Raw genomic sequence first — 25,767 nt, 5'->3', positions numbered from 1 at the left:
TACACAATATATTGGAACTGGTTTCTTTAGTTCTTTCCTTTTATTCTGCTTAAATGGGTTTCTTCTGTTTTAAAGATTTATCGTATTGACTATTTGCTTTTTGAATAACCCTGATATGACAGTAATGACTCCTAAAAATGAGAATAACCATCTGCTGCTGTGTCACTTCTCAGATGAATCTGAGCTTTGATGATGAAGTTTCACCCTCACTTAGATCTGGATATGTTGAAAGTCTTTCAGGACCACGGTGTATTACTGGTACCGGTCCTGGTAGTCCCCATTCTCATAATGCTGATTCCTGTCGTCCTCATCTTGCATGGTCACCCCTCTCTTCTTTTTCCAGCCCTGTTTTCGACCAGATGAATTGTCTGTTGTTCCATAACTCTTTTTGGGCACCACTACATTGTCAACATTGAGCTCGGACTCTTCAGCCAGTTCGTCTTCATCAATAATGCCACATTTATCCTCGCTTGTGCTCTCAGGGTTTGCCCAGTCCTGTTGCTCTCCTGAAGCAAAGATAGCGTAGAAGATGACCCCTGAGTAGTGCACCATGGCCGCAATGACAAAGACATTCTGCCACTCCAGACGGGTCTGTAGGGAGATGAACAGAGTTGACAGTAATTCGCTGAACTGCTGATCCTTCAGTGCTGCTGTGACACTGAGGAAATGCTCAAAATGGACCACATTCTTCAGGGCATTTGACACAGCTGCAGTGTAGCACTATACATTATTAACAATACAATTACAATTACCTAATGTCAAAAAGTAGCCATAATCTTTTTGTACTTCTCAATGGAGGATGTGTATATGAGAATTAAAATCAAATCAAACTCAAGATCTGCCTGGAACAAATGATACGGTAATAGCAAATATTTTGTGATGAAATAGCTGAATTAACAACGTGTTCAGCCTCTGTACATGTAATTGACAAGTCAAGTGTGAGGGCATGTGCTGGTGCTGCACTTTGCCGCATCCATGACACCAAGGAACTGCCTTGGGTCCTGGATGGCAACTACCAAAGCATTCCCACATCTCTAAAATAACCATCTATCTGCTGCAACCAGGTGAATCATGGGCATCTCCTTGGCCTTCTCCAGCCATTGGGTTCCTCCACACTCAGGCATCTGCGCTCTGGACCATGCATAAAGAAACACGCCACATGGCCAAAATGTCGAACCTGACGCTCCCTCACACACACACATCTTCAACCGCTTAGTCCATTTAGGGGTCACGGGGGCTGGAGCCTATCCCAGCAGTCATAGACTGCGAGGCAGGGTACACCCTAGAAAGATCACCAGTCTGCCGCAGGGCCACATATAGATAGACAAACACATTCACACCTACAGACAATTTAAAGTTTCCAATCCACCTAATCTGCATGTCTTTGGATGTGAGAGGAAGCCGGAGCACACCGAGGGAACACACGCAAACACGGAGAACACACAATCTCCACACAGAAAGGCCACAGGTAGGAATCAAACCCCTGCTGTGAGGCAACAGTGCTAACCACTAATCCACCGTGCTGCCTCCTTAAAGACACTGGAGCAGACTTATTTTCCTTCACACAGATCTTCACATGTTGTGCTATGGCAGCATGGTGGTTTAGTGGTTAGCACTGCTGCCTCACAGCAATAAGGTTATGAGGTCGATTCCTGGCCTTTTTGTGTGGAGTTTGCATGTTCTCCCCATGCCTGTGTGGGTTTTTTCTGGGCACTCCGCTTTCCCCCCACAATCAAAAAGATACTTATTTAGGGTCTTCTCTACCCCTGACCAAGGCAGCGTCTACTGGAGTTGGTCCATGGGTGCTAGACTGTGGCTGCCCGCTGTTCCTAGTGGTTGGATTGTGTCTATTATGATGGGTTAAATACAGAGGACAAGTTTTGTTGTATATATGTGCAATGACAATAAAGATTCTATTCTATTCTATTCTATTCTAGTCACTGTGTGACGACTGAAATCCAGAAAACTGTTTAGGAGGAGTTGAGCTTATGAAGTCAACATCGTGTGACGCATCAGTTAAACACAAAATTCCAATTATTTCTCCTTGAAAATGTTTGACTGGAATTATTTTCTTTTGCACACATCTTCATAGGGTGTGCTAGCATGGCATCACATTTCATAGACATAAGGACATATAGGTAGATGGTAGAGGTAGGCGATACCGGGAATTTTGGTATTGATCCGATACCAAGTAAATACAGGCCCAGTATCACCGATATCAATACCGATACCGATACTTTTTCATATTTAAGCTTCATAGATCCAAAGGATCCAAAAGACCTAGGATAGAATTTCGTAATCATTGTACGTGACAACAAAATACTTTATCACAATCAACATTTTTGTTAAAAAAAATATCACTCAACACAACTTAAAACAAAATCTTCTGAGGTAGAGGGTTGACAGACCACAATACAAGGGTGTGCTGCTCCGTGCTGTGTGACACAGCGCAGTGATTGTTGTCTGTCCAAATTCTGTATTTGTCTGTATTTCATTGTGCACGCTTCACAACAGTAAAGTGTTGTATTTTTGGCTCATCTATTGTCCATTCATTTACGCCCCCTGTTGTGGGTCCGTGTCATTACACTTTCACAACAGGATATCTCGGCCAACGTCATGGATCCCGAGGGGCGTCAACCATCTGTTGGACAGCCAATGGAAGAGCAGGATGCACAGGCGTCTGCAGGGGGCGTGATCGGTGAGTTGCAGCAAATCCTCTCTGCCTTTACTGCTCGGTTGGATTTAATGACCGAGCAAAATGTCATCCTCAACCGTAGGATGGAGGCTCTCACCGCGCAGGTGGAAGCGCGTGGAAGGGCGCGGCTGCAGCTTCTCCTCCTGTTGACCCGGTGCCGAATATAGACGTTCCACTGGTCATCCAACGAACCCCCCCACCATCCCCTGAAGCTTACATAAGTCCCCCGGAGCCGTATGGAGGTTGTGTGGAGACGTGCGCTGACTTTCTAATGCAGTGTTCGCTCGTCTTTGCACAGCGTCCTGTAATGTATGCATCAGACGCCAGTAGGGTGGCTTATGTCATTAATTTGCTTCGAGGTGAGGCACGCGCTTGGGCTACAGCGCTTTGGGAGCAGAATTCACGGCTCCTTACCACTTACACTGTGTTTGTGAGGGAGTTCAGAACGGTTTTTGATCACCCTAACAGAGGCGAAACCGCTTCGACAGTGCTACTGTCTATGAGACAGGGGCGTCGGAGCGCAGCTGAGTATGCAGTCAACTTCCGCATTGCGGCTGCGAGGTCCGGCTGGAATACAGCTGCGCTCTGCGCCGCCTTCATAAACGGACTGTAGTCAGTCCTGAAGGAGCACCTGGTGGCTAAGGATGAGCCGCGGGATTTGGATAGTCTAATCGATCTAGTTTGGACAATCGATTAGCAGAACGCCGTCGGGAGCGAGACGAAGGACATGGCCGGGCACACGCCGTCCCTCTCCCTTCCGGTTCTGACAAGGTTCCGCCCTCCCCATGCTCCACAGCCTCTGCGCTCCATGTGGCAACAGCTCCCCCTGCTGACGATGCTATGGACATGAGCAGGGCCAGATTAAGATCATCTTACAGACAGAGGAGAATGGCCCGCGGGGAGTGCTTTTTCTGCGGCTCAAATGAGAATCAGCAGAGAGACTGCCCCCAAATGGTTAAACACAAACGCCCACCCTTAGAGACTGGGTTAAGGGTGGGTCCAGACATTCACGTGGGACGTACACATATTTCCACACGTCTCCCAGTCACAATCCTGAGCGGGGATTTAACCCTTCAAGCCCCAGCACTGGTGGACACGGGGTCAGAAGGGAATCTGCTGGACAGCAGATGGGCAAGGGAGGTAGGGCTCCCTCTGGTGGCGCTTCCTTCACCTTTGAAGGTACGGGCACTAGATGGCACCCTTCTCCCTTTAATCACACACAAGACACAACCAGTAGTTCTGGTGGTGTCTGGGAATCATCGGAAAGAGATAGAGTTTTATGTGACTCCTTCTACTTCCCGCGTGATTTTGGGCTTCCCGTGGATGGTAAAACACAATCCCCGGATTGATTGGCCGTCTGGGGTTGTGGCTCAGTGGAGCGAAACCTGCCACCGGGAGTGTTTAGGATCCTCGGTTCCTCCCGGTTTAAGTGCTAATGAGGATGTTATAGTTCCCCCCAATCTGACGGCGGTGCCGATTGAGTACCACAATCTTGCTGACGTTTTCAGCAAAGATCTGGCTCTCACCCTTCCCCCCCACCGTCCATATGATTGTGCCATTGATTTGATTCCGGGCGTTGAGTACCCGTCCAGCAGGCTGTACAACCTCTCACGTCCGGAATGCGAATCAATGGAGACCTACATCCGGGACTCATTAGCTGCCGGGCTGATCCGGAACTCCACCTCCCCGATGGGTGCTGGTTTCTTTCTTGTGGGCAAGAAAGACGGCGGACTCCGTCCATGCATTGATTACAGAGGGCTGAACGAGATCTGCGACGTTCCAAGCGTTGGTTAATGACGTCTTGCGGGACTTCCTGCATTGGTTTGTCTTCGTATATCTAGACGATATAGTCATCTTCTCCTCGGACCCTGAGACTCATGTCCAGCATGTACGTCAGGTCCTGCAGCGGTTGTTGGAGAACCGTCTGTTTGTGAAGGGCGAGAAGTGCGAGTTCCACCGTACTTCTTTGTCCTTCCTGGGGTTTATCATCTCCTCCAACTCCATCGCCCCTGATCCGGCCAAGGTTGCGGCGGTGAGAGACTGGCCCCAACCTACAAGTCGCAGGAAACTACAACAAAAGTCCCCTTCACCTGGTCGGATCGGTGCGAAGCCGCGTTTAGGGAGTTGAAACGTCGGTTCTCGACTGCACCAGTTCTGGTGCAGCCCGATCCTTGCCGCCAGTTTGTGGTTGAAGTGGACGCCTCGGACTCAGGGATAGGAGCCGTGCTGTCCCAGAGCGGGGAGTCCGATCAGATTCTCCATCCTTGTGCCTATTTCTCACGCAGGTTGATCCCAGCTGAGCGGAACTATGATGTGGGCAATCGGGAACTCCTCGCGGTGAAGGAGGCTCTTGAGGAGTGGAGACATCTGTTAGAGGGAGCCACGGTACCATTTACGGTTTTCACGGACCACTGGAACCTGGAGTATATCAGGACCGCCAAGCGGCTGAACCCCAGGCAAGCCCGCTGGTCATTGTTCTTCGGGCGTTTTGACTTCTGGATCACCTACCGCCCCGGGACCAAGAACCAAAGATCGGATGCTCTGTCCCGGGTTCACGAAGTCGAAGTCAAAACCGAGCTGTCGGATCCGCTGGAATCCATACTACCTGAGTCCACTATCGTGGCCACCCTCACCTGGGACGTGGAGAAGACCATCCGGGAGGCCCTGGCACGGAACCCGGACCCGGGTACAGGACCGAAGAACCGCCTCTACGTCCCACCAGAAGCTAGAGCTGCCGTCCTGGACTTCTGTCACGGTTCCAAACTCTCCTGCCATCCGGGGGTGCGAAGGACCGTGGCAGTGGTTCGGCAGCGCTTCTGGTGGGCGTCCATGGAAGCCGACGTCCGGGACTATGTCCAGGCCTGCACCACCTGCGCCAGGGGAAAAGCTGATCACCACCGGGCACAGGGACTCCTCCAACCGTTACCTGTGCCCCATCGTCCCTGGTCCCACATCGGCCTGGACTTCGTCACGGGCCTCCCGCCGTCCTGGGACATGACTACCATGACTACCGATTCTCCAAGTCGGCCCACTTCATGGCCCTCCCGAAGCTCCCTACGGCCCAGGAGACAGCGGACCTCCTGGTCCACCACATCGTGCGTCTGCATGGGATACCCGTGGACATCGTCTCGGATCGAGGTCCCCAGTTCTCCTCTCAAGTCTGGAGGAGTTTCTGCCGAGAACTGGGGGCCACCGTGAGCCTCTCATCCGGGTACCACCCGCAGACCAATGGACAGGCAGAACAGGCTAACCAGGAATTGGAGCAAGCCCTGCGCTGTGTGACGTCCGCGCACCCGATGGCCTGGAGTGACCATCTGGCCTGGATCGAGTATGCGCATAACAGCCAGGTGTCCTCTGCCACCGGCCTCTCCCCGTTTGAGGTATGTCTGGGGTACCAGCCCCCATTGTTTCCTGTGGTGGAGGGAGAGGTCGGTGTGCCTTCGGTCCAGGCCCACCTGCGGAGGTGCCGTCGGGTGTGGCGCACCGCCCGTTCTGCCTTGTTGAAGGCCCGGACGAGGGCTAAGGCCCATGCAGACCGCTGGCGTTCCTGGCCCCTGCATACCAGCCTGGGCAGGAGGTGTGGCTTTCTACAAAGGACATCCACCTCCAAGTGGACTCACCTAAACTCACGGACAGGTATATCGGTCCTTTCAAGATCCTCAAAGTCCTCAGTCCGCAGTGAAGCTGGGAGCTGGAGCTTCACTGCGGGTGCACCCAGTTTTTCATGTTTCCCAGATCAAGCCGCACCGCACCTCACCCCTCTGTGCTCCCGGACCTGCGCCGCCTCCTGCCCGGATCATCGACGGGGAGCCAGCTTGGACTGTGCGTCGGCTCCTGGACGTCCGCCGGAAGGGCCGGGGCTTCCAGTACTTGGTGGACTGGGAAGGTTATGGACCCGAAGAACGCTCCTGGGTGAAGAGGAGCTTCATCCTGGATCCGGCCCTCCTGGCCGATTTCTACCGGCGACACCCGGACAAGCCTGGTCGGGCGCCAGGAGGCGCCCGTTGAGGGGGGGGTCCTGTTGTGTGGGCCGCTGAAGAGGAGGTACTGCTGGCCCACCACCACCAGAGGGCGCCCTGCCTGAAGTACGGGCTTCAGGCACGAGAGGGCGCTGCCACCTTTCAGGAACAGCTGGGGTGACAGCTGTCACTTATCAACTATGACAGCTGTCACCAATCTCCTGGTCATCAACCACACACACAAAAGCCGGACGACATCTCCACCTCTTCGCCGAGATATCGTTTGCCTTTGGAGGTAAAACTCTCAGCCGTGTTCAGTAGGTGCTACTGGTATTGTTATTGTGTTCCTGTTTTGGAGGTGGAGGTGTCTTACCCACCATTAAGGAACTGTCGCTGCTTATATTTGCTGGGTGTACACACACCCACACATAACTGTTTCTGCTTCCTGCCAGCAGTACCAGATCCGACAGCCGGAGACAGTGGCCACCTGGGGACTCGGAACTTGGCGGCTCCAGTATTCTCCGGGTTCAGTGGCAGTGGAAATCGTGTGGGATCCGGCTGTTTTCTGGACGGACGTCTTCTATCCTCGAGCCTGCCCACACATCACCTTAGTACATTTGACTCTGTACAAATTCTGTATTTGTCTGTATTTCGTTGTGCATGCTTCACAACAGTAAAGTGTTGTATTTTTGGCTCATCTATTGTCCGTTCATTTACGCCCCCTGTTTTGGGTCCGTGTCATTACACTTTCACAACAGTGATGCTCTTACAGAGAGAGAGAAGACTTTGATGAATCTGCGTGCGCAGCAGTCAGTGCGTACGGGAGAGAAAAAAGCTTGAGTATCGATCTTTTTACACGAGGATCGTTCAATATCAATACCAGCGTTGGTATCAATATTATTGATATTAGGATCGATCCACCCACCTCTAGTAGATGGACAGGTTGATTCATATATACACCACCCCAAAATTTTGTTTGCAGGGAGTATAAAGATATTAGGAATCATTTCATATACAGTACTGGTCAAACATTTGGACACACTTTCTCATTCAGTTGAATAGGAAAGATACACTACCAGTCAAAAGACTGGTAGTAGATGTACACACAAGTGGCAAAGGAAAAATGTGATCAAATGAGTGGAGAAAGAAAGCAAACACCCCATGCATAGGGCAAGAGGGGCCACTGAAGGGTTTGATAGCTATGAACATGATGTGAATCACAATGCTATTGACTTCACAGTCACCAGATCTCAACACCGTTGAACACCCATGGGAGATTTTGGTCTGACATGATAGAAATCATTTTCAACCATCATTGTCAAGTGAATCAAATGTGGGAATGTCATTTGGGAGAATGGTGCTTCATCTCTCTGGGAGAGTTCCAGAGACTTGTTGAATCAATGCCAATCTAGCTTGATGATTAGACAGACAGACAGGGAAATCAGCCAGTCAGACCTTGTGTATCGTCAGAGCTCCAACAATTAATGGGCACACCATTCCTGACAGTGTTCCCACCCCATTAGAAATGCCCATCAGTATGCTGGCATAGCGAGGAGCGATGTCTAAATGATTGACATTAAAACCTGTGGACACAGTGCACACAAGAGCATTTGGTTAATACCAAAAAATCACTTGGATGTTTATAATTTGACATTTAATGCATTAAAAATGTGAATAAGGTAAAGACTGAAACGCATTTGACTTTGACGGTTGCCGTGGCAGCATGTAATAAAATATTCAGTAGCAGTGCTTGTGAGAAGACTTGGCAAACTCAAGTAAGCTCAATGCATCACACCCAAAGGAAAGGTATTACTCTGTATTCAAGTATTTATAATCCAAAAAGACTGAATTGGAACAAACAGAAAGGCACACACTGCAAGAGAAGAAAAAAGCCAACTGCATGCACATATGCACATGGCTTCGACCTGATTCATATTTCAAATTAAATTCTCACCATATGCCCACGGGTATTGTAAAGGTCTTAAATCTAAGGTGAAACATGGCTTTTTGTGTAAATGGTGTACTACCTGAGATGGCAAATCCACTGAAACCGACAGCGAGCACCAGGAAGGAGATCGCAACCCCACGAGTGTGAGAAAATCCAACCACAAGCAGCAGAGTAGCTTCCATACCAAATCCTGTGGAACATTAAAATGTCTTCAGAGAAAATCACAACAATTTCAGAGGGACTGTACTGTATATCATATTAAAGGTTTACCCCTGCAGAGTTTGACTGTATTATTTGTTTGTGTGCTTATTTGACTGTTTGTCAGCAGAATATCTCAAAAAGACATGAACCAATTTCAGTGAAATTTCATGGTGACATAAACCTTGGATCAAGGAAGAGCTGATTATCTTTTGGGTGTAGACCTCAAGGGGCAGATCTTGCCTTCAGTCATTTATCAGAGGCAAGTAACTTAAAAGTAATAGAACTGAGCAAGTAACTAACATAGTGAGGTAAAACAGCAAATATGTCCATACGAAAAGTCCATACGAAAAGGAAGACATCATGTGGTACCAGCAGACCAGTGCCACCTGCTGGACAGTTCAGGATTGTACATCCATATCAAATCACTGTATAAACAGTGAAACATCAAGGTTCCAACCCCATCCCTGCCACATTTCTCCATGTAATATGGAGTTGCATCAGGCAGGGCATCCGGCGTAAGACTTGTGCCAGTTCAACATCCAGATCCACCTTGGATTTTCTGTGGCAACCCCGGCTGTAAACAAGGGAGCAGATGAAGGGACTTATTAGGATCAAAGATTAAGATCACGATCAAAGGTTAGCAATAAAGTAAGTAAGGAACAAAGTAACATTTATTTATATAGCAATTATCACAGACACAAAACAGTAAAAATAAGATCATAACATATTAAAAGTACAACCCCAATTCCAACGAAGTTGGGACGTTTTGTGAAATGTAAATAAAAACAGAATACAATGATTTGCAAGAGGTCCATAATATAATCAGAAGATTCAGAGAATCTGGAGAACTTTCTACACGTAAGCGGCAAGGCCAAAAACCAACATTGAATGTCCATGACCTTTGATCCCTCTGCACTGCACTAAGCACTGCATTAAAAACCGACATCATTGTGTAAAGGATCTTACCACGTGGGCTCAGGAACACTTCAGAAAACCATTGTCAGTTAACACAGTTCGTCGCTACATCTACAAGTGCAAGTTAAAACTCTACCATGCAAAGTGAAAGCTATACATCAGCAACATCCAGAAACACTGCTGCCTTCTCTGGGTCTGAGCTCATTTGAAATGGACAGACGCAAAGTGGAAAAGTGTGCTGTGATCTGATGAGTCCACATATCAAATTATTTTTGGAAATCATGGACGTCGTGTCTTCCCGACAAAAGCGGAAGAAGACCATCAGATTGTTACCAGTGCAAAGTTCAAAAGCCAGCATCTGTGATGGTATGGGGGTGTGTTAGTGCCCATCGCATGGGAAACTTGCACATCTGTGATGGCACCATCAATGCTGAAAGGTACATTTAGGTTTTGGAGCAACACATGCTGCCGTCCAAGCAACGTCTTTTTTCGGGACATCCCTGCTTATTTCAGCAAGACAATGCCAAGCCACATTCTGCACATGTTACAACAGTGTGGCTTCATAGTAAAAGAGTGCAGGTACTAGACTGGCCTGCCTGCAGTCCAGACCTGTCACCCATTGAAAATGTGTGGTGCATTATGAAGCGCAAAATACGACAACAGAGACATTGACTGTTGTCGTACATCAAGCAAGAATGGGATAGAATTCCACCTACAAAGCTTCAACAATTACTGTCCTCAGTTCCCAAACGCTTATTGAGTGTTGTTAGAAGGAAAAGTGATGTAACACAGTGGTAAACATACCACCTTTTTTGAAACATGTTGCAGGCATCCATTTCAAAATGAGCAAATATTTGCACAAAAACAATAAAGTTGATCAGTTTGAATGTTAAATATCTTGTCTTTGTGGTGTATTCAATTGAATATAGGTTGAAGAGAATTTGCAAATCATTGTATTCTGTTTTTATTTACATTTTACACAACGTCCCAACTTCACTGGAATTGGGGTTGTATATCAAACAGAATAAAAATAGAAAACAGCAGAAAAAAACAAGTCTAGCTAAAAGCTCGTCCATATAAAAGTGTCTTCAGTTGCTTTTTAAAAGAGTCAATGGAGTCTGTGCAGTGTGAAGACAGAGAAAGAGCGTTCCAGAGTCTACGTGCAGCTGCATGAAACAACAAAGATGTAAGTGGCTGCAGAACATGGAGTAAGTACCAGAAACATGTGACCTTCACTGATTTTAACCCTAAATGAAACCCAAATAGTCACTAGGGTGGGAAAAAAAACATTGAGCTAAGTCCAAGTGCAGTTCATGTGTTTCTGGACTCGTGTCAGGCTATCCACTGTGTTGCATAAAATGTCCAATAACAGTAGCTAGAGCATTTTATTTGTTTAATGGCATACCTCCACAGTTCATGAGTTTCCTCACATTTGTTGTAGACATGATTTTTTTACTCCGTAAGAAGTCGGCCAGCTGTCCTCCAATAGGAACAATGATGGTCATCACCATGTGTGGCACAGCAGACAGAATCCCCACCTGTACGCAGGTCATACTTTCAGGCAGGTGTGGACCCAGACAAACCAAACGTTTGCTTCCATAACTGCTGATTTGGTCTGTGAAAAGTTATCATTGATCACAAAAAACTGCAAAACTAGCTAAAACTAAGCTACCGGTAAATACGTGCTAACTACCAGCTTTTATTCTATTAACTTATGAATATAGATAGATAGATAGATAGATAGATAGATAGATAGATAGATAGATAGATAGATAGATAGATAGATAGATAGATAGTGTGTGTGTGTGTGTATTTCTCTATGTACGGTGCATCCGGAAAGTATTCACAGCATTTCACTTTTTCCACATTTTGTTATGTTACAGCCTTATTCCAAAATGGAGTAAATTCATTTTTCCATCAAAATTCTACTTACAACACCCCATAATGACAACATGAAAAAAGTTTTTTTTTTTTTGCTCATATATTTAAAATAAAACAAAAAAACAACTAAGAAATCACATGTACGAGGTCTGTTAGAAAAGTATCGGACCTTTTTATTTTTTTCAAAAACCTGATGGATTTGAATCACGTGTGTTTGCATGAGCCAACCTTGAACCTTTGTGCGCATGCATGAACTTTTTCATGGCTGTCGATTGCATCATTTGCTGGTAAGCAGCCTTTGTGTGGGACATGTGCAGCGCGCTCAGCGGATTTTCATTTCAAGGAAAAAGACGGAAAGACTGGAGCAGTGCCGCATTAAATTTTGCCAGAAACTGGGCGACAGCCAGGTGAACACCATTCGGATGATTCAGACGGCTTTTGGTGACTTTTCAGTCGTGTGACTATCCGAGAAATTGTGGAAGAGGTGGGCATGTCACAACATGTCCTGTGAGACTTCAACACAAAGGTACTTTTGCTCTGCCGTCGGAAGCCATTGGCATGATTTTCACCGCCAGTCTTTTCATGGCAAAATCTTCTGTCACAGTGGAATGTGCCGAAAAAGTGCTGATGTCCATCTCTTCTACAGTTTCTCGGATAGTCACATGATGGTCCCGCATCACCACAGCGTTCACTTTGGAAATGATCTGGTCATTTCAGCATGTTGATGGCAAACCGGAGCGTGGCTCGCTCTCCACCGTTGTGCGGCCATCTTTAAACCAGTTGTACCGCTCCTTAATCTGTGTGATGCCCATAGGATCGTCACTGAAAGCCGGCTGAATCATCCGAATGTTTTCCACCTGGCTGTTGCCCAGTTTCTGGCAAAATTTGATACGGCGCTGCTCCAGTCGTTCCGTCTTTTTCCTTGGAATGAAAAAAACGCAGAGCGCATGACACACACCTCACACAAAGGCTGCTTACCAGGAAATGATGCAATCGACAGGCGTGAAAAAGTTCATGCATGCGCACGAAGGTTCAAGGTTTGCTCATGCAAGCACACGTGATTCAAATCCATCAAGTTTTTGAAAAAAATAAAAAGGTCCAATACTTTTCTAACAGACCTCATATTCACAAACTCAATACTTTGACGCACCTTTGGCAGCCATTACAGCCTCAAGTCTTCTTGAATATGATGCCACAAGCTTGGTGCACCTATCTTTGGGTGGTTTTGCCAATTCCTCTTTGCAGCACCTCTCAAGCTCCATCAGGTTCGATGGGGAGCGTCAGTGCACAGCCATTTTCAGATCTCTCCAGAGATTGTCAATTGGATTCAGGTCTGTGCTCTGCCTGGGCCACTCAAGGACATTCACAGAGTTGTCCTGAAGCCACTCCTTTGATATCTTGGTTGTGTGCTTATTAGCACCATTGTCCTGCTGACAGAAGAACCATTGTCCCAGTCTGAGGTCAAGAGCGCTCTGGAGCAGGTTTTCATCCAGGATGTCTCTGTACATTGCTGCATTCATCTTTCCCTCAATCCTGACTAGTCTCACAGTTCATGCCGCCAAAAAACATCCCCACAGTATGATGCTGGCACCACCATGCTTCACTGTAGGGATGGTGCCTGATTTCCTTCAAACATAATGCTTGGCATTCACGCCAAAGGCTTCAAATCTTTGTCTCATCAGACCAGAGAATTTTGTTTCTCATGATCTAAGAGTCCTTCAGGTACCTTTTGGCAAACCCCAGGTGGGCTGCCATGTGCCTTTTTACTAAGGAGTGGCTTTTGTCTGGCCACTCTTCCATACAGGCCTGATTGGTGGATGGCTGCAGAGATGGTTGTCCTTCTGGAAGGTTCTCCTCTCTCCACAGAGGAAAGTTGGAGCTCTGACAGAGTGACCATCAGGTTCTTGGTCACCTCCCTGACTAAGACCCAATCGCTCAGTTTAGATGGGCAGTCAGCAGTCCTGGTCCATCTGAACTTCTTCCTTTTATGGATGATGGAGGTTACTGTGCTCATTGGGACCTTCAAAGCAGTAGAAATGTTTCTGTACCCTTCCCCAGATTTGTGCCTTGAGACAATCCTGTCTCGGAGGTCTACAGACACTTTCTTTGACTTCATGCTTGCTTTGTGCTGTGACATGCATTGTCAACTCTGGGACCTTATATGTAGACAGGTGCATGCCTTTCCAAATCATGTCCAGTCAACTTACCAACCCAATCTCACACCATTTTGTGAAAAAGTTAATAAATGTGTGGTTCGTGATACTGTCACGTAAGTGCTTTTAGTGACAGGAGCACAAATTCATTTTGTGACAGGAGCATGAAATGTGGGGTGATGCGACGGGGGGGGGGGGTCTTTGGGGGTTAAGGTTAGGGTTGGGGTAAGGGGTAAGGTTACAAATAGTAAAACAAATTAAAAAACACTTCTCAAAAATGTGATTCATTTCGTGACGGAAGCATGAAAAAAAACTGTGAGACTGGGCTGAAATTTACCCTAGGTGGACTCCAATTAAGCTGTAGAAACATCTCAAGGATGATCAGTGGAAACAGGATGCACCTGAACTCAATTTGAGCTTCATGTCAAAGGCTGTGAATGTGATTTCTTAGTTTGTTTGCTTTTCTATTTTATTTTTAATAAATCAGCAAAAATCTCGACAAAACTTTTTCACATTATCATTATGGGGTATTGTGTGTAGATTTTTTAGGAAAAATTTAATTTCATCTGTTAAGGACTAAGGCTGTAACAAAAGAAGCTGTGGTAAAAGTGAAACACTGTGAAACACACACACACACACACACACACACATATATAAATATAAATGTTAGCTTACTTAAAGTTAGTGGAACTAACGTTGGAACCCAATTAGTCTGCTAATGGTTTTCAAAGTTTGCTGAAAACTTGAATCTTTTACAAAAATGTTGGCATGGCTATAAGCTGTTAGGTGATTAGCTGAACTGTGGGCGCTGCTGCTTTTAGGAAGGTGTGCTTTTAGGGAGGTTGTTTTTGGGGTGGGGGGGTTCAGTTAAATAGCAGTACTGCATTTGTTTGGTCAACCTTGCTGATTGGAAAGCCGAAGACCTCCTCAAAATATGCCGGCTGGCTGATGAGGAGCAGGTAGAAGGTCCAGCTGCGGCAGAAGTTGGCCACAATGATGGCGTACACAGGCATGGAGGTGAAGAAACGACGCCAGGGAGTCTTAAATTTCTGTGAGTGGGAGACAGAAATCAAAACTCTGCCCTCTCTCTGTGTATGAGTGCAAATAAGACAGCAGGATTTCACATTTCTATACCTTGGTCGCACTTTGTAAGTGGATCCTTTCTCCAATGGTGGACTCTATATACGTCCTCTCCTCCTCAGTGATGGTGGGGTGTTCAGCCGGACTCCCGTAGGCCAGCAGGAGCCACAGGATATACCATATGATCCCAAAAACACCTTGTAGTGACAATACAGCAAGCAGCTCAGAATGGTCTGTTCAAAGCTTTGTGAACTGTAGGAATTAAAACAAAGCCTTGTCTCCAACAAGACTTTTAATTAATTGAACTCATAAGAACAGGGTGTGAGTCACAGAGCCCAGACAGGAAAATGCAAATTTGAACCAATAAATCATGAGATTATATCGCAGGAGAAAGAGTGCAGATTTTATTAAAACACAGTTGACTAAGTATGAATTTTTATGTGACTGTTAGTCATTTTAATCAAGTTCAGAGGCAATCATAAAAAGTACAGTACAGCTGTCTACTGCTCTCTCTCTCTCTCTCTCTCTCTCTGTCTCCTTTTGAAAATCACTCCTCTTTTACCGAAGTGACATCTAGTGTATATAACAACTCAACGCCACACGAACGTCTGTGATATATTTCTGTATTTAGTAACTCCTTTCATGATTTATTCACACAATTATATTAATTTTGGTTGATCTTCACCATTCTTACCATAGATATAGAAGACTGAAGGCCACCCCACATACTGAACCAGCACTCCAGCTAAAGGCATGGCGATCACTGCTCCTGCATAGGATCCTGGGAACAAGAAGTGCCATATGATAATGTCTCAATGTGTCTAAAATATCACAGCAGTAACATCAGATCTAAGCGATAATCAGCAGAAGGCTTGTTCAGCAAAACTATGGATGAGTGAGTGAAGGAATGAGGGGGCAAACAGGTTAGTCTGTCCCAGCCAGATTGTATTAGCCATTCCATCCCAAGCATAAGAAAACCAGGTCCCACTTTGAAATCCGAAAATACTCTGGGACCCAGCCAAAACATTTCATCACAGTTTTGATTGACACAATACTAAGAAGAAATATTTCCATATGTATGTCAGAGTAGAGACTGCGATTTGGTAGAATTGGAAATTCTACTAGCAGACTCTCCGATCGGAAACTGTACTAGTAGAGTCTCCGATCGAAGTCTCTCCTGGCAGAATCAGAGACTCTACCAGTAGAGACTCTGATTGGAAACTTTACTAGTGGAGACTCCGATTCTACCAAGTCATTCATTGTCATGACAAGATGATATCTAGACATAGAATGACAGCAGTACCTTACTGTAGAAATTTCAAAAATATCTGTCATATCAACTTCACATTAGAGCCACACCATGCTGAAGTGATCACAGTAAGAAAGTAAGAACTTGTAATCAACAGAAACTCAAACAGTAGAGTCTCCGATCGGATACTCTACCAGTAGAATCTCCAATTCTACCAAATCACAGTTTTTGCTTTGACATATACAATATGGTAAATTAGGTTAAATAAATGAAAAATAACACATCACTTAAATACAGAGGTTTTGTTTTATTACTTCTGATGACATTTTAAATTTAATCAAGCATTTTAGAGCATTCCAATTTTATTACAAAATTTAAAATCAAATACTTTTTAAAAACTTATTTTTAATGATATCTTATGGCCCCCCTTGCAGTACTTTTGCAGCCCACACTTTGGGTACCATTTAGTGTCGGTCTCTTGTGTCTCGTTAAGTCTTGTAAATGTATCAGAACAGATGTTAGCCCATGAGGAAGAAGTTTTTTGTAACATTTCATTGGTGATATTCCTTTCCTTTGGAGATGAAATCAGAATTCGTGTAAACTGGATGGCCAGAGAAGAGCTCAGACAGGACTGTGTCTACATTTTGAGCTTTGAGAATCACATCACTGCTGTTTGCAGATGATGTGGTTCTGATTGTTTTTTTCAAACTCTTTCCTACAGTGGCCATTGAGAAGGTTTTCATCTGCATGTAACAATTTGTGAAGAGAATGTTCATCTCCAACATGCAACATCCAACTGGAAAATATTTTTGACTGAATGAATTTGACTGTCTTGGAGTCTTGGGATCAGGGGATTAATCGAGTCAGTCAGTGAGTCTGTGAATGAGTGAATCTGCAAAATTTCTATAAGTAATTACGTAAAAAAATGACTACATACTCAGCTCTGAAATTTTGGGTTTTGATTGATAAAAGTGAAGATTACCGTAGCTAACATTCTATTTTGGGACATGCATCTTTTAACATGCATTGTGAATAGAACATAAAATTAAGACAGGCAGGCCTATCGAGTTACTAATGAAACCTTGCTTTTAATCATAGGGTCCTGGTGGCTAATATTGCCACTGTTGTTTGTTATAAACAAATAAAATCTTTAGCTTTTAGCACTCATACAGCTACAGGTCCTTCGATACAAAGCAGAAAGTTCATTGCATAGTGTAAATGTGTCTTAATGCCAACAAACCCATCAACAAAACATTATAAAATGGGCCAAAATGAGTCGATGGCAGTGATGCGGTGGAGACGGCATTTTAATGTGTTTTCTATTATCTGACAGACTTATGAACAGTGTTCTGAACAGAGTTGAGAGTGTGAGAGTGCTTTTGGATAGAATCTAACACTTCATTTAGGTGAATAGCGGGAGAAACCCCTTCAGAGAATACAGGTGACCTGTGTTCATTTACAGACAATGTCAAGAGGGTTTTGATGTATGGGTTGTCATGGCGCTGGTTAAAAGTGCAAAATGGGTGTTTTAATTTCAGGAGTGAGAGCAGCTGTATAGAAGACGTGAGAACTAAATGTGAGTCCTACATAATCACATTACCCTTAGATACCGTAGTGTGAAATAGATAAGAGTCTACAACTCCCCCTAGACAGTATGCCAGTCCATTGGGTGGACTGAGACAATACAGATGAAATGTCATCTACAAGGACACAGACAAATACCCTAACCAACAATCAAACCATTATGACAATAAATGACATATTAGAATGTATATCCATAGAAATAATTAACGGAAAAAAGAAAAACATTATTGTTAGTTGCATATACAGGTCACCGGGGTCGAGTTTAGAAATATTTACAGACTGGGTGGAAAAAGCATTCTCAGTATTAAGTAATAAAAAAATATTTATCTGTGGGAATTATAATATAGATTTGATTAACCCAAATAATCAAAAACCAACTGATGAATATATTAATAGGATGTACAGTATGGGCCTCTATCCAACTATCACCAAACCCAGTAGAATAACATCTCACAGCACTACGCTCATTGATAATATCTTCACAAACAATATGGAGTGTACAAATACTTGTGGTCTGCTGATTTGTGACATTACCGACCATTTACCTGTCTTTATAGTACATGATGACAACTTTAGCACCTGTAAGGCACCCCAAAAACCTATATACAAACGAATAAAAAACGATAAAACTATGAATGCTCTTCATCAAAATTTGCTAGAGCAAGACTGGAACACTGTGTATAGTGAAAGTGATGCAGATGTTTCATTTAATAATTTTTTAGAAATCTTTACTGCAATATATAATAAATGCTGTCCAATTCGCCAAATTAGTAAAAACGATAGAGTAATAAAATGTCCATGGATGACGAACGGATTGCAAAATGCTTGTAAAAAGAAAAACAATTTATACATAGAATTTGTTAGATTAAGGACTGTGGAATCTGAACATAGATATAAAAGCTATAAAAATAAATTGACTGAAATTAAGAGAACTAGCAAGAAATTATATTATACCAATTTATTACATAATAATAAAAATTACATTAAAAAAGTTTGGGGAATTTTGAATAGTGTTATCAAAGGACACAAAAATAACTATTCATATCCTGACTATTTTATTGATAATAACTGTGATCATTATAATATGTGCGATGTTGTTAAGAAATTTAATAGTTTTTTTGTAAATGTTGGGTGTTGTGTGGGCCGCTGAAGAGGAGGTACTGCTGGCCCACTACCACCAGAGGGCACCCTGCCTGGAGTGCGGGCTCCAGGCACCAGTGGGCGCTGCCATCTCACAGGAGTAGCCGGGGTGACAGCTGTCGTAGGTGACAGCTGTCACCAATCATCTGATCCGCAGCGGTATATCTGCAGGACGTCATCTCCACTTCTCTGCCGAGATATCGCTCTACCAAGGAGGTAATTTCTCAGCTGACTGTGAATATCTGTTGATTGTGTGAGTTGGATATTCCGTTTCTTTTTTCGACGAGAGGTGGAGGTGGTTTCCCACCATACGTGCTGCTGGGTGCACACGCACCCACTTCTAACTGTTTTTGCTCCTCGCCAGCAGTACCAGATCCGACACGCGGAGGCAGTAGCCACCTGGGAGTTCGGGACTTGGCGGCTCCAGTATTCCCGGGGTTCGGTGGCGGAGGAAATCGTGTGGTTCCGGTTCTGCTTTGGACAGACGTCTCTTATCTTTGAGCCTGCCCACGTGACACATTCTTGTGAATTGACTTCTTTGTCTATTGTTGTGATCCGTTGTGTTTGTTGTGCTTATTCACAACAGTAAAGTGTTGTTATTTGACTTCCTCCATTGTCCGTTCATTTGCACCCCCTGTTGTGGGTCCGTGTACCTACACTTTCCCAACAGGATATCTCGGCCAACGTCATGGATCCCGAGGGGTGTCAACCGGCTGTTGAACGGCCAATGGAAGAACAGGGCGCACAGTCGTCCGCAAGAGGAATGATCGGTGAGTTGCAGCGAATGCTCACCGCTTTCACGGCTCGGTTGGATCTTATGATCGAGCAGAACGTCCTCCTTAACCGCAGGGTGGAGGTTCTCGCCGCGCAGGTGGAAGCGCGCCCTCAGGGCGCTGCTGCGGCTCTCCCTCCTGTCGACCCTGTGCGTAACAGTGACGTTCCACAGGTCGTTCAACGACCCCTCCCACCTTCCCCGGAAGCATACATAAGCCCTCCAGAGCCGTACGGAGGTTGTGTAGAGACGTGCGCGGACTTCCTTATGCAGTGTTCGCTCGTCTTCGCACAACGTCCTGTCATGTACGCGACTGATGCCAGCAAGATAGCTTATGTGATAAATCTGCTTCGCGGTGAGGCACGCGCTTGGGCTACAGCGCTCTGGGAGCAGAATTCACGGCTCCTTCAGACATATGATGGGTTTGTGAGGGAGTTCAGAACAGTGTTCGATCACCCAAATAGAGGAGAGACCGCTTCAGCCGTGCTGCTGTCAATGAGACAGGGGCGCCGGAGCGCAGCTGCTTATGCAGTCGACTTCCGCATCGCGGCTGCGAGGTCCGGCTGGAATAGCACTGCCCTCCGCGCCGCCTTCGTAAACGGACTGTCGTTGGTTCTAAAGGAGCACCTGGTGGCTAAGGACGAACCGCGGGATTTAGATGGGCTTATTGATCTCGTTATACGATTAGACAATCGGTTAGAAGAACGCCGTCGGGAACGAGACGAAGGGCGTGGCCGGGCACGCGCCGTCCCTCTCCCTTCCAGCTCCGACCGAGCTCCGCCCTCCCCACGCTCCACGGCCCCTACGCTCCGTGTGGTAACAGCTCCCCCTGCTGATGAAGCTATGGACATGAGCAGGGCCACATTTAGACCCCCGGATAGACAGAGGAGGCTGGTCCGCGGAGCGTGCTTTGTTTGTGGCTCGATAGAGCATCAGGTGAGGGACTGCCCCGAGCGGTTAAACACCAACGCCCGCCCCTAGAAACTGGGCTAGGGGTGGGCCGAGACATTCACGTGGGACACACCCATATTGCCACACGACTCCCAGTTACAATCCTTTATGAGGATTTAACCCTTCAGGCCCCAGCACTGGTGGACACGGGCTCTGAGGGGAATTTGCTAGACAGCAAATGGGCCAGGGAGGCAGGGCTCCCTCTGGTGGCACTTACTTCACCTGTGCAAGTACGGGCACTAGATGGCTCCCTACTCCCTTTAATCACACATAAGACACCTCCAGTAACTCTGGTGGTGTCAGGGAACCACCGGGAGGAGATCGAGTTTTTTGTGACTCCTGCCACCTCCCGCGTGATTCTCGGGTTCCCCTGGATGTTAAAACACAGTCCCTGGATCGATTGGCCGTCCAGGGTAGTGGTTCAGTGGAGCGAGACCTGCCATCGGGTATGCTTAGGTTCCTCGGTTCCTCCCGGTTCCCAGGCTAAGGAGGAGGTCAGAGTCCCGCCCAATCTCGGGACGGTGCCGGTGGAGTACCATGACCTTGTGGACGTGTTCAGCAAGGATCTGGCGCTCACCCTTCCCCCGCACCGCCCGTACGATTGTGCCATTGATTTGGTTGCAGGCGTTGAGTTTCCGTCCAGCAGGCTGTACAACCTCTCATGACCTGAGCTCGAATCAATGGAGACCTACATCCGGGACTCTTTAGCTGCTGGGTTGATCCGGAATTCCACTTCCCCGATGGGTGCAGGTTTCTTTTTTGTGGGATAAAAGGATGGCGGACTACGTCCATGCATTGATTACAGGGGGCTGAACGAAATCACGGTTCGTAACCGATACCCATTGCCCTTGTTGGATTCAGTGTTCACGCCCCTGCATGGAGCCCAAATGTTCACTAAGCTAGATCTTAGAAATGCGTATCACCTGGTTCGGATCCGGAAGGGAGACGAGTGGAAGACAGCATTTAACACCCCCTTAGGTCACTTTGAGTACCTGGTCATGCCGTTCGGTCTTACAAACGCCCCCGCGACGTTCCAAGCATTGGTTAACGATGTCTTGCGGGATTTCCTGCACCGATTCGTCTTCGTATATCTGGACGACATACTCATCTTTTCTCCGGATCCTGAGACCCATGTCCGGCATGTACGTCAGGTCCTGCAGCGGTTGTTGGAGAACCGGCTGTTTGTGAAGGGCGAGAAGTGCGAGTTCCACCGCACTTCTTTGTCCTTCCTGGGGTTTATCATCTCCCCTAACTCCGTCGCTCCTGATCCGGCCAAGGTCGCGGCGGTGAGAGACTGGCCCCAACCCACCAGCCGTAGGAAGCTGCAACAGTTCCTCGGCTTTGCTAATTTCTACAGGAGGTTCATTAAGGGCTACAGTCAGGTAGTTAGCCCCCTGACAGCCCTGACCTCACCAAAAGTCCCCTTCACCTGGTCGGATCGTTGCGATGCCGCGTTCAAGGAGTTGAAACGGCGCTTCTCGTCTGCACCCGTTCTGGTGCAGCCCGATCCTAGTCGCCAGTTAGTGGTTGAAGTGGACGCCTCGGACTCAGGGATAGGAGCTGTGCTTTTCCAGAGCAGGAAGACCGATAAGGTCCTTCACCCGTGTGCCTATTTTTCCCGCAGGTTGACCCCGGCCGAACGGAACTATGACGTCGGCAATCGAGAACTCCTTGCGGTGAAAGATGCTCTTGAAGAGTGGAGACATCTGTTGGAGGGAACGTCCGTGCCATTCACGGTTTTCACTGACCACCGGAACCTGGAGTATATCAGGACCGCCAAGCGGCTGAACCCCAGGCAAGCCCGCTGGTCACTGTTCTTCGGCCGTTTTGACTTCCGGATCACCTACCGTCCCGGGACCAAAAACCAGAGATCGGATGCCTTGTCCCGGGTACATGAAGATGAAGTCAAAGCGGAGTTGTCGGATCCACCGGAACCCATCATCCCGGAGTCCACTATCGTGGCCACCCTCACCTGGGACATAGAGAGAACCGTCCGGGAGGACCTGGCACGAAGCCCGGACCCCGGAACTGGGCCGAAGAACAGACTCTACGTCCCACCAGAGGCTAGGGCTGCAGTCCTGGACTTCTGTCACGGCTCCAAGTTCTCCTGTCATCCAGGGGTGCGAAGAACCGTGGCAGTTGTCCGGCAGCGCTTCTGGTGGGCGTCCCTAGAGGCCGACGTCCGGGATTATATCCAGGCCTGCACCACCTGCGCCAGGGGCAAGGCTGATCATCGCAGGGCTTCGGGACTGCTCCAGCCGCTGCCCGTGCCTCATCGCCCCTGGTCCCACATCGGCCTGGATTTTGTCACGGGCCTCCCGCCGTCCCAGGGCAACACCACCATCCTCACGATAGTGGACCGATTCTCCAAGGCGGCCCACTTCGTGGCCCTCCCGAAGCTCCCGACGGCCCAGGAGACAGCGGACCTCCTGGTCCACCACGTCGTCCGGCTGCATGGGATTCCCACAGACATTGTCTCCGATCGCGGTCCCCAGTTCTCCTTGCAAGTCTGGAGGAGCTTCTGCCGGGAACTGGGGGCCACGGTGAGTCTCTCATCCGGGTATCATCCCCAGACCAACGGGCAAGCAGAACGGGCCAATCAAGAGGTGGAACAGGCCCTGCGTTGCGTGACGGCCGCACACCCAGCGGCCTGGAGTACCCATTTGGCCTGGATCGAGTATGCCCATAACAGCCAGGTGTCGTCAGCCACCGGCCTCTCCCCTTTCGAGGTGTGTCTGGGGTACCAGCCTCCTTTGTTTCCGGTGGTTGAGGGAGAGGTCGGTGTGCCCTCAGTCCAGGCCCACCTGCGGAAGTGCCGTTGGGTGTGGCGTGCCGCCCGTTCTGCTTTGCTGAGGGCCCGGATGAGGACGAAGGCCCATGCAGACCGTCGGCGGACCCCGGCCCCTACGTATCGGCCAGGGCAGGAAGTGTGGTTGTCAACTAAGGACATTCCCCTCCAAGTGGTCTCCCCTAAATTGCAGGAACGGTATATCGGTCCCAACAGTTGGGCCAGACTTAGCGAGTAAAATTTCTACGGGTATGGATAATCAACTTGACAACGCAAATCGACAGTTGAATACAATTTCAAGTACAATGTTCCTGTCTGGAGTAACTGAGAAAGAGCTAATAGATATTGTTAACAAATGCAAAAATAAATCATCTATGGATTGTTATGACATATATGACTGTGTTACAAAGAATTATACATACCATTTCAAAACCATTAACTTATATATGCAATCTATCATTCCAGACAGGAACATTTCCAAACAAAATGAAAATAGCTAAAGTAATACCTCTCTATAAAAATGGAAACAAACACATCTTCACCAACTACAGACCGGTCTCTCTACTCCCTCAGTTTTCTAAAATATTAGAGAAACTCTTCAATAAAAGACTACAGAATTTTATAGAGAAACACAATATAATTGATGAAAGTCAATATGGTTTTAGGTCCGGAAGGTCGACATCAATGGCAATAATTGAAGCAGTTGAGGAAATCACAAATCAATTAGATAAAAAGAAATACGCAGCTGGGATTTTCATTGACATAAAAAAAGCTTTTGACACTATCAACCATGGAATTTTAGTAAAAAAGCTGGAGAGATATGGCATAAGGGGAGTGGGTTTGAGTTGGATTCAAAGCTATCTAACAGAAAGCCAACAGTTTGTGAAGATGGGTGAATTTGAGTTTGGATATTTGAACATAGCGTGTGGAGTCCCACAAGGTTCTGTATTGGGTCCGGTTCTATTTAATCTCTATATAAATGATATATTTGGTGTCTCAAAGTTATTAAAATTAATTTTGTTTGCTGATGATACAAATATATTCTACTCTAGCGACAGTTATCATGACCTAATACTTACTATAAATAATGAATTATATAAATTAAAATTATGGATGGATATTAATAAACTTTCACTAAATTTAAATAAAACCAAAGTCATGTTCTTTGGACACTATAAGGAAGACTTAAACCAAAAAATAAATATAGATGTGTTGATATAGATACTGGGTCAGAAATAAAACTTTTGGGCGTTATTATAGACAGCAAATTGAGCTGGAAACCACACATCAGACACATACAATCCAAAGTATCTAAAAGTGTCTCAGTTATTAATAAAGCAAAGCATTTCTTGGATTATAATTCACTGTATTTATTGTATTGTTCATTAGTGTTGCCTTACTTATCATATTGTATCGAGATCTGGGGCAACAACTATAAAAGTTCACTACAATCACTCCTCATCCTCCAGAAACGGGCAGTGAGAGTCATACATAAAGTATGATTTTATGATCACACTAATAATTTATTCTTGTAGTCCAAGTTGTTAAAATTTTATGATTTAGTTAATTTTTGTACAGCACAACTTCTATATAAAGCAAGTAAAAGCATGTTACCTGCAAATGTTCAAAAGCTCTTCACAACCAGAGAAGGAGGTTATAACCTGAGGGGCTGTGGTAACTTAAAGGTCCATCCTGTAAGGACAACGAGGAAAAGTTTGTCTGTGTCTGTGTGTGGTGTTAAACTTTGGAACCGACTGGGGCTACAACTTAGGCAGTGTTCAAATATCCATCACTTTAAATCAAAATATAAGGAAATGGTTTGGTCACAATATATGGGTGTTGCTAGTGGATGGGAGGGGTGAGTGCAATATAATATAATATAGTATAATATAAGACAGTATAATATAATACAGTAAGAATATAATATAGTAAGAACATAGTAATAGTATAATATAATAAAATGTGATACTAAATAGTATAATGTATGACTAATATATATATATATATATATGATACTAATCATATAATCAAATATAATGATATGAATATAATACATAGTAGTTTAATAATTAACATGTGTATGTCTTGTCTGTCTTGTCTGTCATCTGTCACTCTGCCTGTACCAAGTTCCAACAATCTATGACATCCACACTCTGCAGGATTTTAAGAGTAATGGTACTTCAGTAGTGTCTCGGCCTTGAGAGACCATCCACTTGTAAGCCCTGACATATCAATGCAACATGACATATTAATGCAACGATCTCATACCTTTACCAGGTCTAGTGGGTAGTGACATCTCAGGGCATCTCGGGATGTGACCTCACAATAGCCCTGTGTTTTTAATGCACTCAACGCAAGCACTTCACACCACAGATAGGTAATAATGACAATAACAATTTAAATAAATAATAATAATAATAATAATATAAACTTAATGATAATAAGTTAAAA

At 46.0% G+C, this 25,767-nt stretch overlaps 1 protein-coding gene and 2 long non-coding RNA genes across 3 annotated transcripts in view; 2 read left to right on the top strand and 1 right to left on the bottom strand.

Annotated features, from left to right (window-relative positions):
• Positions 1-203: 203 nt before the first annotated feature.
• The window catches only part of slc17a8 (solute carrier family 17 member 8), a 44,421-nt gene continuing 18,857 nt past the window's right edge, over positions 204-25,767 (bottom strand). Inside the window, exons 6-12 of the mRNA XM_034176785.1 lie at positions 15,527-15,613; positions 14,887-15,029; positions 14,652-14,801; positions 11,124-11,256; positions 8,682-8,792; positions 8,110-8,237; positions 204-591 (exon numbers count right to left, since the gene is read on the bottom strand). Coding sequence (XP_034032676.1) covers positions 253-591; positions 8,110-8,237; positions 8,682-8,792; positions 11,124-11,256; positions 14,652-14,801; positions 14,887-15,029; positions 15,527-15,613 — 1,091 coding nt within the window. The 3' untranslated portion in view covers positions 204-252. The remainder of the gene's footprint in view (positions 592-8,109; positions 8,238-8,681; positions 8,793-11,123; positions 11,257-14,651; positions 14,802-14,886; positions 15,030-15,526; positions 15,614-25,767) is intronic.
• LOC117515962 lies at positions 11,514-25,248 on the top strand. The gene is made up of 3 exons (XR_004562269.1): positions 11,514-11,527; positions 14,350-14,354; positions 25,031-25,248. It is a non-coding gene; the product is annotated as an uncharacterized LOC117515962 (long non-coding RNA).
• LOC117515961 lies at positions 14,403-18,599 on the top strand. Its single transcript, XR_004562268.1, has 4 exons — positions 14,403-14,417; positions 16,847-16,851; positions 17,514-17,522; positions 18,162-18,599. It is a non-coding gene; the product is annotated as an uncharacterized LOC117515961 (long non-coding RNA).

This window comes from Thalassophryne amazonica, chromosome 8 (genome assembly GCF_902500255.1).
Source record: "Thalassophryne amazonica chromosome 8, fThaAma1.1, whole genome shotgun sequence".
Classification (NCBI taxonomy): domain Eukaryota; kingdom Metazoa; phylum Chordata; class Actinopteri; order Batrachoidiformes; family Batrachoididae; genus Thalassophryne; species Thalassophryne amazonica.
The sequence above is the reverse complement of the archived record's forward strand: the minus strand, read 5'-3'. Positions and strand labels throughout refer to the sequence as shown.